This window comes from Neovison vison, chromosome 11 (genome assembly GCF_020171115.1).
Source record: "Neovison vison isolate M4711 chromosome 11, ASM_NN_V1, whole genome shotgun sequence".
In the NCBI taxonomy this organism is placed as follows: domain Eukaryota; kingdom Metazoa; phylum Chordata; class Mammalia; order Carnivora; family Mustelidae; genus Neogale; species Neogale vison.
In genome coordinates, this window is record NC_058101.1 from 214,123,928 (window position 1) to 214,138,857 (window position 14,930).

A 14,930-nucleotide genomic window follows, 5' to 3' on the forward strand; every position below is an offset into this window, starting at 1 on the left:
TGGAGGTTAGCTTTATTTCCTACAAAAAGGAATCCCTAAAACTATGAAGTGATCACAAACAATTTCCTTAAAGAAGAAAAACCCAAAATGAAACACAGAAAACCAACAGGTCAGAACTTATGTCTTTCAAACCAGAGACTCAATTAGTTTTGTATCATACACTGCCTGATACCCTCATTCCTACACGGAACTACAACCTATAGCACTTTCAAAATTCAATGAACTAGCATATTAAACAGCACCTAGAAAACTATAATTACGCAAATATTTGTGGTCCAGGGAACAAACAAATAAATTGGTCAAATAAAAGTAATTCTGCATGGGCAGAATAAAAATGACCTTTATGTTGTTTTGTCCCCTAATTTCTTTTAAGCATGTATTACCACCTTCACATCCAAAAGAAAGGAGAATCAGGAATATATGGAATGATACAGGAAAATACCCTACAAATACATCAGTTATTTTTTAAATTTTACCAATGCGCTGATAATCTCTCTCCTTCATGGGATCAAAATTCAAAAGAGGCTTTGGTAGAACCAGATAAACTGAGTTCCAACCTTCATGCTTATTAAAGTTTGAAACTCAAAGTGAACACATTACACTATTAACATTACGCTATTAACACAGTTACAAGCAGGTGTTATTATGGTAGCTACCCCCTATCCACCTGGGTAAGTGCCCCATTTCCCTCCAAGTAAGAACTTCTGAGCAGGGAGCCCAATGTGGGGCTCAATCCCAGGACCTCAGAATCCTGACCTGAGCCAAAGGCAGACGCTTAACCAACAGAGCAACGCAGGCACCCCAAGACCACAGAATGGTTTGTTTTTGGTTTTTTGGTTTTTTTAAAGATTTTATTTATTTATCTGACAGAGAGAGATCACAAGTAGGCAGAGAGGCAGGCAGAGACAGAGGAAGAAGCAGTCTCCTGCTGAGCAGAGAGCCCGATCTGGGGCTCGATCCGAGGACCCTGAGATCATGACCTGAGCCAAAGGCAGAGGCTTAACCCGCTGAGCCACCCAGATGTCCCAGAACGGTTTGGTTTTGACTGAAGTTCGTTTTAAGTTGAATTTTTATTTCTTGAAACCTGGAATATTCTGGCAGACTTATGATATTCGACAACTTTTACTTCTAGAAAAGAATGAACAGTGTATAAACCTTCTACCGTACATAGGAAATCTCATCTCTTCTCAGAAAGCAGTCATCAGGTTTATTTTCTCCCTGACTAACCACCAAGTACTCGAGAGATTTTAAGATCCAATACTGGCTGATAATACTGGCATTCTACATCCCTTTTAATTACCTGTTCCCCGCAAAAGCAACTTCATCTTTAAATGTATTGCGAATGCTCTTAATATGAAGTTTTAAGTAAGATTTTTTTTTAACATATCCCTCTACCAGTTTCTTCTCTCAACCAAAGGATCATTTAAATAGTTTTTCTAAACTGAGAAAGGGAAGGAAAGGAGAGCATGATCTAATCCTGTTGAAAAATTAAAAATTCCCTTGTTTACCTTATGATTTCCACTATTCCTGATTTCTGACTAACACTGCAGTTTTCTTGCAGTGTCTTTACTGACAATTCTTCTTGGACACGACAGTCAATCACTGCATAGAACTGAAATTAAAGCTCAATACGTGGAGTGAATGGTCAAGACTTCCATTTAACAGAATTAATCCACAGTCCTCAACAGAATATACTCTGTGTACAACTTCCAACTTATAGGTATATGAGCACAAGACAACTTACATGATGGACAGCATAACCCCTCCATCGATACGCAACATGTTCTGTTCCCATTCTTAAACTGCCTTTAGACACCAGGTCACGTGCACACCCATCTAGTTCCTCAAAACTGATTTTGCGCATGATGGATCTGCACTTCCTCAGCAGACTTTTAAGACTTTCTTGGCCACGTAAATAACCAAATGGACACCCAAAAAGGATTAGGAATCATCTAGTTGTTGCTCAGGTCAATGTGCTCATGCTCTGAAGCTCCACACCGTTCCAAGAAGTTCTTTCAAGGCACTGCCTACAGCATCCAAGACTCAAGTTCTGGGTTTAATTTCCAGCCCCTGGTGAGATAAACAAAATGAGAAAAACAGGTATATTACTTTTAAGGACACACTTCATAAAGACAACTTTCCCCTATCCTAGTATCATTACAGACACAGGATTCAAGCCCTAGGTATGAAAGCTTATTTATTATATAAAACTTTCAAATGGATGGAACAGTTTGAGGCGGGTTCCAACTAAAACTCGTCTTCATCTATTCTATACACTTTTCCTGAAGCCCTGTCACTGCCAGGCACTGTACTACACAGTTTAGAAAAATAAAGATGTGAAAAGAGAGGTCCTGCCCTCAGGGGGCACCTGTGTGGCTCAAATCAGTTAAGGGTCAGATGCTCAGCATCTCAGGGACATCAGATGGAGCCTCATGCGGGGCTCAGAGTCTGCATGAAGACTGCTTAAAACTTTCTCTCTCTCTGTCCCCACCCTCCCTCCCTCTCTCAAAATCATTAGGTTGTTTTGTTTTGTTTTTAAAAGGTCCTACCCTCAAAAATGGTAAAAAGTAATAGGTGATCCAATAAAACTTCTGTTCAAGTGTTAAATGAATTGTACATGATTTGGAGGGTGAGGTAAACCAATAAAAATACAATTGGAGTGTTGCAAAGATGAGCTACACCTCACTGGAGTGATGAAAAGGCTTCCTGAGACATCTAGGAGTCCAAATGGTAGTGAGGCAGGACAAAGAAGCAAGGGAAAGCATTTCAGAGAAAATCCAGAGGAAGAGAAGGTGTGAAGGTATGGAAATGAGGTCCCATGGTCCCAGCCCAAGACACAAGCAGTTGGAAGTAAACACAGACCCCTATATGTGGAGGGCACATGGGGATTGGTGGCAGTCTGCTTGAAGAAATCGTAAAGGAGCACTAAAGAACTGAATCAGGAGCCCCTCATGATGCATGGCATTTGAACATTATTTCAAAGGCAATGAGAGGGGCACCTGGGTGGATCAGTGGCTTAAAACCTCTGCCTTTGGCTCAGGGCATGATCCCAGGGACCTGGGATCCAGCCCCACATCTGGTTCTCTGCTTGGCAGGGAGCCTGCTTCCTCCTCTATCTCTCTCTGCCTGCCTCTCTGTCTACTTGTGATCTCTGTCAAATAAATAAGTAAAATCTTTTAAAAAAAGAAAATAAAAAGGCAATGAAAACTGCCACGTAATTTAATTTGACCAAGCAGAGAGAGTCGGATTTGCTTGCCTTGGGCCTGGACGCATAAGGCTGGTGATGGTTATTATACAGTAAATGGTAGTTACCAGCCTGTGGGGCGAAGTGGAAAGGTGTGGATGCCCTCTGAAGTGAAGGAAGAGCTGAAAAAGGATGGAGGAGGGAACAAACAACTAACTTGTATGGGTCTGCCCAACAAACGACCTCCAAGAATCATAAATCCCAGATTCAGTAAGGCCTTTCCCAATGTACCCACAGAGACTAACTATCTCTCCCATGGACTCATTTATTCCATGGGTGCGCCTCCCACCACTGAAGACTTAATTGTCTCACCTTTTCAACATCCGTTTGGTTCCCTGAAAGCAGGCATATTCTATCCACTTCACCAATGACTTGAAAGAGCGGTGACTGATAAAACTCTACAACTGAGGAGGCAAAAGCTTTCTCCGTTTATGGGCTGTAGAAAAGTTCCACACACCAGGCTTGATCCTTACACTAGAGCTGAAAGAAGACACCTGTGTTCAAGGATGCAGGTAATTAAAAGGCACCAAGGAGCTATCCTATTTCTAGGATGTCTAAGGGTCTACACACAGAGTGGAGCTCTAAAATAGTGTGAGGATGAAACAGCAGCACTGGTAAACTCACAACCACACACACAAACACGGATGACTCTCCGTAAGGCAGGCCCAGGAGTGCATCCAACTGGATGACTCCACGTACACCAAATTCACGAACATGCACAACAGCTCCCCAGCAACGGAAGTCAAGAACCATGGCAGAAGTGACCCTCACGAGGGTTATCACAGACTCTGGGGTCCTGGGTGTAAAGTCACATGGTGTGTTCCCCTTGTGAAGGTTCCTCAAGCTTTTGGCTTATGATCTCTGCACTTCTCTGTATATATGCTGCGGTTCAAAAAGTTTACTTAAAGGGGTGCCTGGGTGGCTCTGTGGGTTAAGCATCCAACTCCTGACTCTGGCTCAGGTCATGATCTCAGGGTCCTGGGATGGAGCCCTCAGTCTGGCTCCTGGCTCAGTGCAGAGTGTACCTGACATTCTCTCTATGTCCCTCTGCCCTCCCCTGCCCCCACAGAGACTCTCTCAAGGAAACAAGTATCTTTAAGAGAATAAATAAGCCTTAAAAACAAACAAACAAACAAACAAACACAAAACTCCCTTCCCTTAAAAAGAAGAAGGGAACTTCCCCATGGGGAGGAAGACAACACAACCAAAAAGGCCCAGGTGAAAGCGCCAAAGAGAAACTGAGAGCCAAAACAATACAGCATGTTTCAGTTCAGACTGCAAAGAAGACATCCAGGGATCCACTATTACCTGAAGTTCTAACGAATTGAGTTAGTGCTGACCACTTCCTCACCCAGCTGCCGTTTACCAAAATAGGTTTTTTTTTTTTTGTGGTAGGGGGGCATAAAGAGAGAGAGAAAGCACACAAGCAGGCAGAGAAGCCGGCAGAGGTGGAGAGAGAGGCAGGCTCCCCACTGGACCCCAGGACCCCAGGACCCCAGGATCATGACCTGAGCCGAAAGCAGTGGCTTAACCCACTGAGTCACCCAGGCCTCCCTACCAAAATTGTTTTTATTCATCTTGGCATTTCTTCAGTATTGACTGAAGCACAGGATGAACCTACGTCAGTCAAACCTCCCATCCCAGCAACTAACAGCATACACTGACAGGTTAGCTGGCCTGGCCTCAGAAAATGGCAAGCAACTAAGGAAAAGCAGACTATCCTCTACACAAAGGTCTCAATTTTACATTATCCCCAAACCAATGAGCTAAACGGCAAAGCCTACAGTAATAACCTACAGAAGTAACTACCCCTTGCTACAAAAGAAAGGAGATTGTATGCTGCCCAAAAGGACTAATGTGTATCTTAACACTGTCTAGAAAGACACCCATCACCACTGCAGAAGATCATCAGAAAACAAACAAACACAAACTGACAATTGAGCTTTCCAAAAAATTACACTTTCTTTATCCAACCCCAACGTTTATCTTCAAACACAAGAAAGGAACAGACATTTGCCGCTCAAGACAGGAAAAGCACAACAACCAGCATAACTGTACCTCCACCACCAAATCGCTCAGGAGAAGAAAACGTAATTCAGGACATGCAAATTAAAACCGTTCTACACATGGTCAAAAGAACATGTGTAAACTCCTCCAATCCACAGAAAAATCCCTGCTTCCTCTCTTTTTGAGCCCATCCATACCAATAACCCAATGGATACAAGTGGCAAACCAATCCAGCCCGTTAGAAATGAGACAAAAACTTGGACAAATGTCCTCCCACAAGTCATGCAGTGAAAAGGACCCCTTTGCACCCAACACGAAATACACACAACCAAAACCACACATCAACCACCTGCAAATACAAAAAAGGCATCCTCAACAAGTTGGAAAGAGGACCTCAAGGAGAGCCCTCCACACTCTCCCACACCTTAAGCAACAAAAGTCCTCCCACCAAAGCTAACCCAGATCTTCTAGTACCTGGTGGAGGTGCCTTCCCTCTCAAGGCAGAGGCTGCCTATGAAGGCTTCAGCGCAGCTTCTGAAGGTGCAGATGCTCAAACCCCAAAAGCCTTTCTCTACAGCAGGTTCTCTGGTCATTCTGGCCTTCTGAGGAGTGAGAAGTGGGGGAAAGGGGAAGGAAGAGACAGGGATCCAGTTAAAAAGGAGAAGAAACAGCAAAACACAGGCACTGGTGAGCCCTTGCAACTTCCCAAGCATCCAGTGCCTCAAACTTGGCTCTGAGGCCAAACACCCACCCTTTCCAGGGACCCAAACAGGGACCGGGGAGTGCACGGGGTGCCCCCAAGGGCACCCCACAATCCAGGGCCCAGACCCTGCTACCTCTAACAGGCGGCAGAGATGGCAGCGGCCAAAGAGAGGACGCGGTGGGCGCGGGGAGCGGGCGGACTTGAGGACTGCAGTGTGGGGCTATGGGGGGGGCGGGGGGGGTGCAGCAGAGGAGATGCTGGCTGGATCAGACGGGGCACGCAGAGGCAGCCAGAGGCCAGTGGCAGAGAGTGGGCCGGCTCCTTCCCTCTCCCCTCCCAAGCTGGCTCCCTCCCTCCCTCCTCACCAGGGTAAATCTCCCTTTCCCTGGGAGGAATGGCCATGGCGGTGGCAGCGGCGGACGGCCGCTGAGGAGCAGGCGCCAGGGCTGCTGCACCAGAGCAGCCAGGCCTGAGCAGGAGCGACCTGGCCCACTGCCGCCGCAGCCTCCCCCATCCCCAAGAATCTCCATTTTAGCATCGCGGGCCTCCCTCGGCCCTGGGGAGCCACGGAGACTTGTCGTCGCCAGACCCTTCTTGCCACCAACCCTCCCTCCCCTTCCACCTTCTCAGCTCAGAGCAGGTACCTGGTCGGGCTCTCCTTATCGCGCAAGGACAAGGGTTGGCTGTACCCCAGCCCGCCCACCCCGAAGCCCAAAGTGGCGCCAATGGAAGGAGAAGTGCCATCCAGGAATTCCTCCCAAATCTGCCCCCCTCCCTTCTCCGCGCCAGTCCTCAGCCCTACCTCTGCCCTTCCTCAGTTGCTGGGCCTCCCTGGAGCTGCCGCTGCCGACTCTTCCGCAGCCCCCTCTGGCATCTGCGTTGCTGCCATCTGTGTTGCTGCCATCTGTGCCGGATCTGCCGCTTGAGTCAGATGTGGCATCTGTGCCAACACCGCTTGTGCAGCCCACGCAGTCTGCGCCGACGCCGCTGTCTGCTCCACCGCTGCTACCACCGCGGACGCCGCTGCTTCCGCTGCTGGAGCCGTGGACGCCCAAGCGGTTGTCGCTTGTGCAGTCCAACTCTGCGCCAATGCCGCTTGCACCGACCACACCGTCGTCTGTGCTGCCGCCGTTTCCGCAGCCAACACCGCCTGTGCCACAGCCGACAATGCCGCCACCACCAAAGCGACCGACGCCTGCACCGCCACCACTTTCTGCCCAGAGGCCGCCTGAACCGCCAACGCCATTGTCTGCGCCACCGCCGCTTCCGCCGCCGCAACCGCCGGCGCCGCCGCCGAAAAGGCCGCCGCCACCAAAGCTACCGCCATCTGCACCGCCACCCGCCTTCGCCGCTGACGCCGCTGTCTGCACCTCCGCTGTTACCGCTGCCGCCGCCGACTCTGCCGCCGCCGCTACCATCAGCGCCACCACCGCCACCGCTTCGCCGCCGCCGTCTGGGCCGCCGTCGCCACTTGAATCCCCACGCCGCTTGTGCAGCCTAGGCCGCTTGCGCCGCCGACGCCCTCCCCGCTTGTCTGGCGACGCCGCCACCTGCGCCGCCGCCTCTTCTCTGGTCAACGCCCTCTGCACCGCCTCAGACACCGGTTAAGCCGCCCAGGGATGCCCCGACTGCGCCGTCCCCGCTACGGAGGCTGATGGCGCTGGCGGCGCAGACAGTGACGGCGGCGGAAGCGGTGGCGGCGGAAGCGGTTGCGTCAGAGACGCAAGCGGCCCTGCGGCGTAAGCAGTGGCCGCAGACAGCGGCGTTGAGGGCGCCAAGCGGCGTAGGGGCAGATACCTTCAGCTGCATAAGCGGCTTCGGCTCCGAAGGTGTCCAGGGCTCAAGCGGTGGCGGCAGCGGCATAAGTGGCGGCGACGGCGGGGATAGCAGTGGCAGCGGCTTTAGCGGCGGCACAAGGGGCGTCGGTGACGGCGCAGAGGACGTCAACGGCGAAACCAGCGATGGCGCCAAGGAAGGCGTCAACGGTGCAAACGACCTCGCCGCAGACAACGGCGGCGGTGCAGACAGCCACGGCTTCAGCAGCGTCGGTAGCAGCGACAGTGCAGACAGCGGCTTCGGCGTCGCAAGCGGCGGTGCAGATGGAGGTGGTTTCAACGGAGCAAGCGGCATCGGCGGCGGCGCAGGCAGTGTTGTCTGCGGAAGGGGCGGCCACACAGACGACGGCGTCGGCGGTTCAAGCGGTATTGGCGCAGACAGCTGGACTGCACAAGCCGCGGCGGCGGCGGCGTCTGCGGCGGTAGCAGCGGTGGAGCAAACGGCGGCGTCTGCGCAGACTGCTTTGGCTGCACAAGCGGTGTTGGCAACTCCAGGGGCGGCTGCGGCGCAGATGGCAGCTACGCAGATGGCGGCGGGGGAGCGGCGGCGGGGGCTGCGCAAGCGGCGGCAGCGGGAGCCCGAGGGCCGGCAACTGAGGAAGGACAGAGGTAGGGCTGAGGACTGTCGCCCAGAAGGGAGGGGGGCCGGTTTGTGAGGACTTCGTGGATGGCATTTTCCTTCCAGTGGCGCCACTTTGGCATTTGGGAGGGGGGCATGCGGGGGTAGAGCCCACCCTTGTCCTTGTGCGATAAGGAGAGCCCGACCAGGTACCTGCTCTTAGCTGAGAGGGTGGGAGGGAAGGGAGGGCTGGGGGCTAGAGGGGGCTGGCGACGACAAGTTTCCGTGGCTACCCAGGGCGGAGGGAGGCCCGCGCTGCTAAAATGGAGATCCTGGGGCTGGGGGAGGCTGCAGCAGCAGGGGGCGCCGTCGCTCCCGCTGGAGGCTGGCGGCTCTGAGTGCAGCAGCCCTGGCAGCTCCTCCTCAGCGGCCCTCCGCCGCTGCCACCGCCATTACCATTCCTCCCAGGCAAAAGGAGATTTACCCAGGTAGGGAGAAAGGGAGGGGGCCAGCCTGGGAGGGGAGAGGGAAGGAATTGGCCCATTTCCCGCCACAGGCCTCTGGCTGCCTCTACATGCTCCCTCCAGATCCGGCCAGCGTCTCCCCTGCCGGCCCCCTCCCCAGCAGCAAGCTGCAGTCCACAAGTCAGCCGCTCCCCATGACCGCCTTGGCCTCTCTCAGGCCGCTGCCATCTCCACTGCCTGTGGGAGGCAGCATGGTCTGGGCCCAGATTTTGTGGGGTGCGCATGGGGGCGCCCCGTGCACTCCCTGGTCCCTGTTTTGGTCCCTGGAAAGGGTGGGTGGGTGGTCGGTCTCCCAGCCAAGTTTGCAGTACTGGATGCCTGGGAAATTGCGAGGGCTCACCCGTGCCTGTGTTTTGCTGTTTCTCCTCCTTTTTAACTGGATCCCTGTCTCTTCCCTCCCCTTTCCACCACTCCTCCCTCCTCAGAAGGCCAGAAAGACCAGGGAACCTGCTGCAGAGAAAGGCTTTTGGGGTTAGAGCATCTGCACCTTCAGAAGCTGTAGTGAAGCCTTCATAGGCAGCATCTGCGATGTGAAGGAAGGCACCTCCACCAGGCACTTGAAGATCTGGGTTAGCTTTGGTGGGAGGATTTTGTTGCTTAAGGTGTGGGAGAGGGTGGAGGGCTCTCCTTGAAGTCCTCTTTCCAACTTGTTGAGGGTGGCTTTTTTGCATTTTCAGGTGGTTGATGTGTGGTTTTGGTTGTGTGTATTTCGTGTCGGGTGCAAAGCAGACACATCTCCGATGGAGACATATAAATGGCCATCAGACACATGGAAAAATGTTCATCATCACTAGCCCTCAGGGAGATTCAAATTAAAACCACATTAAGGTATTACCTTACACCAGTTAGAATGGCCAGAATTAGCAAGACAGGAAACAACATGTGTTGGAGGGGATGTGAAGAAAGGGGAACCCTCTTCCACTGTTGGTGGGAATGCAAGTTGGTGCAACCTCTTTGGAGAACAGTGTGGAGATTCTTCAAGAAATTAAAAATAAAACTTCCCGGGACGCCTGGGTGGCGCAGTTGGTTGAACGACTGCCTGCGGCTCAGGGCGTGATCCTGGAGTCCCGGGATCGAGTCCCACATCAGGCTCCCAGCTCCATGGGGAGTCTGCTTTGCTCTCTGACCGTCTCCTCGCTCATGCTCTCTCTCACTGTCTCTCTCTCTCAAATAAATAAAATAAAAATAAAATAAAAAAATAAAACTTCCCTATGACCCGGCCATTGGGCTCCTGGGTATTTACCCCAAAGGTACAGATGTAGTGAAAAGAAGGGCCATCTGTACCCAAGTGTTTATAGCAGCAATGGCCATGGTCACCAAACTGTGGAAAGAACCAAGATGCCCTTCAACAGACGAATGGATAAGGAAGATGTGATCCATATACACTATGGAGTATTATGCCTCCATCAGAAAGGACTAAGGCCCAACTTTTGTAGCAACATGGAAGGGACTGGAAGAGATTATGCTGAGTGAAATAAGTCAAGCAGAGAGAGTCAATTATCATATGGTTTCACGTATTTGTGGAGCATAACAAATAGCATGCAGGACATGGGAGGATAGAGAGGAGAAGAGAGTTGGGGGAAATTGGAAGGTGAGGTGAACCATGAGAGCATAGGAACTTGGAAAAACAATCTAAGGGGTGTGAAGGGGCGGGGGGATGGTAGGTAGGGGGAACCAGGTGGTGGGTTTTAGAGAGTGCAGGGATTGCATGGAGTACTGGGTGTGGTGCAAAAATAATGAATATTGTTATGCTGAAAATAAATAAGAAATAAATTAAAAAAAAACAAAAAAACATTCCATTGTGTATACATGTATATATATATATATATATAGATATATATATATATATATCTGTTTATGTATGCATATGCTTGTGAATACATGTAGTTTTCCAATTTGGGGCATTGTGAATAGAGCTAAGGACATCTGTGTAATACGTTTGCATAGTTTTATATGAAAAAAAAAAAAAAGAAAAGGTTGAGTTTCAAATATGCAATTTAAGAGTGTGTAACCTTGAGAAAGCAATTTATAACCCTATATATTATACAGTAACTAGGTGGTACAGGAGAAAATACACACATTTTATCTCAATAAAATGCATTTTATAACTTTTATGTAGAAATATGTAACATTTGATGTAAAAATGCATAAATATTAAAGTATTAAGTAGAGCTGATGTTATTCCCAGTTTACAAATAAGAGCATAATTTAATGATTGATTTGTCTACAGTCTGACAGTGTTTAGATGCAACAATTAAAACCAAGCTCAACCTTTTGTCTCGATATCCATTTTACATCACATGTCTATGATGCGTAGGCAGAAAGCGTGACACAATTTGAATCCCCATTTTTCTATGTATTTAATAATCTTTCTTGATTTGAGTGTATTGGGGAGCTCAAGTCATATGAAAGCATACATTTGTGAAAATTTCACATTTCATTTGTGAAATGAAAAACAACATTTGTGGTAAGAAAGCCAATAGAATTTTGTTGCACTCTTGATGCACACTCCATGGAGTAGCAGCTAAAAGAGAATCATTGTATAATTAGAAAATAACATCAAAAAAACATTATTCATTATTTTTTCACCACACCCAGTGCTTCAGAATGTTTTTCTGAAAATAAATAAATTGGGGAAAAAAAGAAAATAACATCAAAATTAAACAGCAGTAAATAAGTAATAGACATATGCATTCCACTACAAAGGTTAATAATTAAAATACAGTCATATGAAGTGTGCAAATATGTGTATGTAGGGGGGAAAACAGAGTGAAATGTAGTCTCAGGAGATCTGGCCTTGATGTTTAGGCTACCTTTCAAAACCCAGGGGAAGGATCTACTTTCGATAGTTACCACATTATATTGTTTAAACCTTAATTTTCTCAAGAAATTGCACAATACTCCAGCAAAAGTGAAGTATAGCTATCTATACACTAGGAAAAAAAAAAAAAACAAAATACAATTAATTAAAGCCATTTCCAAAGAACTCCAGATATAGTTTGAATGGATAAAGACGTGGACAAAAACGGTCATTCTTAGTTTCCATATGTTAAATAACTGAGGAAAAACCATGTTTAAAGAATACACCGGGGTGCCTGGGTGGCTTAGTGGGTTAAAGCCTCTGCCTTTGGCTCAGGTCATGATCCCAGAGTCCTGGGATCTAGCCCAGCACTGGGCTCTCTGCTCAGCAGGGAACCTGCTTCCTCCTCTCTCTCTTTCTGCCTGCCTCTCTGCCTAGTTGTAATCTCTGTCTGTCAAATAAATCAATAAAATCTTACAAAAAGGAATACACAGGAAGTACAAGAATGGTGCCCCACCAAATCAAGAATATACTAAAAATAAAATTAGAACAGAATGAAATGAAAGTTGCATTATAACTGAAATAAAATATTCTCCAGATGAGCTCAGTGATAGTAAAAGATGAAATAATCAGGGAATATAAATAGAGATCAATTGAGATTATCCAGTCTGAAAAACCAAAAGACCTATAAATGTAGTATTCATGTTGAAGAACTAAAGTCACTCAATGTATGACTCCATACAATAAAATAAAGGTCATTCACAAAAGGAAACAGAAAATTCACAAATATGTGGAAAATAAATAACACACTCCTAAATGAGACAGGAGTCAGAAAAGAAATCACAGTAGAAGTTAGAAAATACCTTGAGATGATTGAAAGCCAAAAATCTGTCAATTGCTCATCTCTTGAAAGTGAAAATATAAAATACAAAGTCTTATGGGATACAGTTAAGTTGTTTTTTTTTTTTTTTTGAGGGAAACATAGGATTATAAACATATATTTAAAAAGGAAGAAAGTGTTACTTTAATAACCTATCATCATAAGAAATGACAAAATGAAAAACAAATTAGGGGCTTTTAGGTGGCTCAGTTGTTTAGGTGACCAATTCTTGGTTTTGGCTCAGGTCATGATCTCGGGGTTGTGGGCTCAAGCCTCATGTTGGGCTCTGTGCTCAGCGAGGACTGCTTTTGTCTCTCTGCTCTTCCCTTCTCACTCACTCTTTCAGTCTCTCATATAAAGAGATAAAAATAAAAACTTGATAAAGGAAGAATGAGTTAAAAGGCAAGCAAAAGGAAAGAAATTTTGAAAGATGAGATCAGATATAAATGAAATAAGACACAACAGAGAAAATCAATATATACAAAAGCTAATTCTTTTTTTAAAAAAATATTTTATTATTTGACAGAGACAGATCAAAAGTAGGCAGGAGGCAGGCAGAGAGAGAGGAAGGGAAGCAGGCTCCCTGCTGAGCAGAGAGCCTGATGAGGGGCTTGATCTCAGGACCCTGAGATCATGACCTGAGCCAAAGGCAGAGGCTTTAACCCACTGAGCCACCTAGGTGCCCCAAAAGCTAATTCTTTAAAGAGATGAGCAATTGACAAATTTTTGGCTATTCTTACCAAAAATAAGATAAAAATACCAAATTATGAAAAAATCTGGAATGAAAGGGAGGCATTCCTATTAGCCTTATAGAAATTAAAAGAATTAAATTGCAATACGAGGAACAATTGCATGCTAATAAATTAGAAAACTAAAGGAATTTGGCAGGTCGCTAGAAAGACTCAAATTCCTTAATCTTAACCCCAAAGTAGACATTCTGAATAGAATTTAAACAAGTAAAATAATCGAACAGGTAATCCAAAAACTTTCCATAAAAAAAATCTGAGACCATATGGCACACTGGTGAATTCTGTGAAAACATTTAAGGAAGATTCAAAAATCATTCAAAAAGTAGAAGTGGAGAGAACAGTTCGCATTCATTCTGTGAGAATCAGTATTAGCGAGATCCCAAAACCAGGTAAAGAACACACAAGAAAATGAAATTATAGACCAATATCTCTTAGAACTGTAGACACAAAAATCTTCAATACTAATGCTAGTAAACTGAATTCAGCAACACATAAAATGCTATGGCCAAAGAGGATTTATCTCAGGTATGCAAAGTTTGCTCAAAATGTGAAAATGGGGCACCTGGGTGGCTCAGTCATTGGGCATCTGCCTTCAGCTCAGGTCATGATCCCAGGGTCTTGGGATCAAGCCCTGCGTAAGGCTCCAAGCCTGGCAGAGGGCCTGTTTCTCCCTCTCCAACTTCCCCTGCTTCACTCATTCTCTCTCTTTCTCTCTCTCTCTCTCTCTCTCTCTCTCTCTGTTAAATAAATAAATAAAATGATATTTAATCCATATAATTAATATACCATATTAATATAATAAAGGGTAAAAAACATGATTACCTCCATAGATATAGAAGAAAAAAGTTGTTAAATGTCAACACCATTTGGTGATAATAATCTGTCAACTGAATAAAAGAGAATTTTCTTAACGTAATAAAAAGCTGTATATGAGAACCCACACTTACATATTTAATGGTAAAAGGCTGGATGGTTCCTCCCTAAGGTCAGGAACAAGAAAAAAAGCCTGCAATTGCCACTTTTATTCAACATTTTATTGGAAATTCTGTCTTGGGTATTTAGCAAGAAAACGAAATAACAGGAGTATGAATAAGAGTGGAAGAAGTGAAAATGTCTCTATTTTCATAAGATACTATAGAAAAAAATTCTTCTATAGAATTCTTCTATAGATGGGCGCCTGGGTGGCTCAGTGGGTTAAGCCGCTGCCTTCGGCTCAGGTCATGATCTCAGGGTCCTGGGATCGAGTCCCGCATCGGGCTCTCTGCTCAGCAGGGAGCCTGCTTCCCTCTCTCTCTCTGCCTGCCTCTCCATCTACTTGTGATTTCTCTCTGTCAAATAAATAAATAAAATCTTTTAAAAAAAAAAAAGAATTCTTCTATAGAAAAAGATTAATCCACAAAAATTCCATTAGGCCTCAGTATGTCCAGCATAGTTCCACGATGCAGGATCAGTACTCAGGACAAGTTGTAGTCTTATTCACCAAAATTGAGCAGTGCAAAAATGAGATTAATAGATTAAGAACAATCCCAGTTCCAAAAAACATCAACCTAAATGATTTAGGAATAAATTTGACATAATCGCAAAACTCATAGATACTCAGTCAAACTCATACTTAAAAGATCCATGATC

At 46.5% G+C, this 14,930-nt stretch overlaps 1 protein-coding gene across 4 annotated transcripts; it reads right to left on the reverse strand.

Annotated features, from left to right (window-relative positions):
• Positions 1-1,472: 1,472 nt before the first annotated feature.
• Positions 1,473-7,628, reverse strand: LOC122889214 (cilia- and flagella-associated protein 91-like). Of its 4 annotated transcripts, none has more exons than XR_006380848.1 (3): positions 5,726-5,746; positions 3,557-3,724; positions 1,473-2,070 (listed from the first exon to the last, which is right to left on the reverse strand). XR_006380848.1 is itself a non-coding variant. In XM_044224135.1 (3 exons), exons 1-2 carry the CDS (start codon positions 7,370-7,372, stop codon positions 6,769-6,771), a joined length of 384 nt encoding a protein of 127 aa, XP_044080070.1. In that variant the 5' UTR covers positions 7,373-7,628; the 3' UTR covers positions 1,473-2,070; positions 6,757-6,768. The 4 variants fall into 4 exon arrangements, 3 of the variants coding, with proteins under 3 accessions (XP_044080070.1, XP_044080071.1, XP_044080069.1); XM_044224135.1 differs by lacking the exons at positions 3,557-3,724; positions 5,726-5,746 and adding exons at positions 6,757-7,104; positions 7,325-7,628; XM_044224136.1 differs by lacking the exons at positions 1,473-2,070; positions 3,557-3,724; positions 5,726-5,746 and adding exons at positions 5,822-5,850; positions 6,757-7,104; positions 7,325-7,628.
• Positions 7,629-14,930: the final 7,302 nt, after the last annotated feature.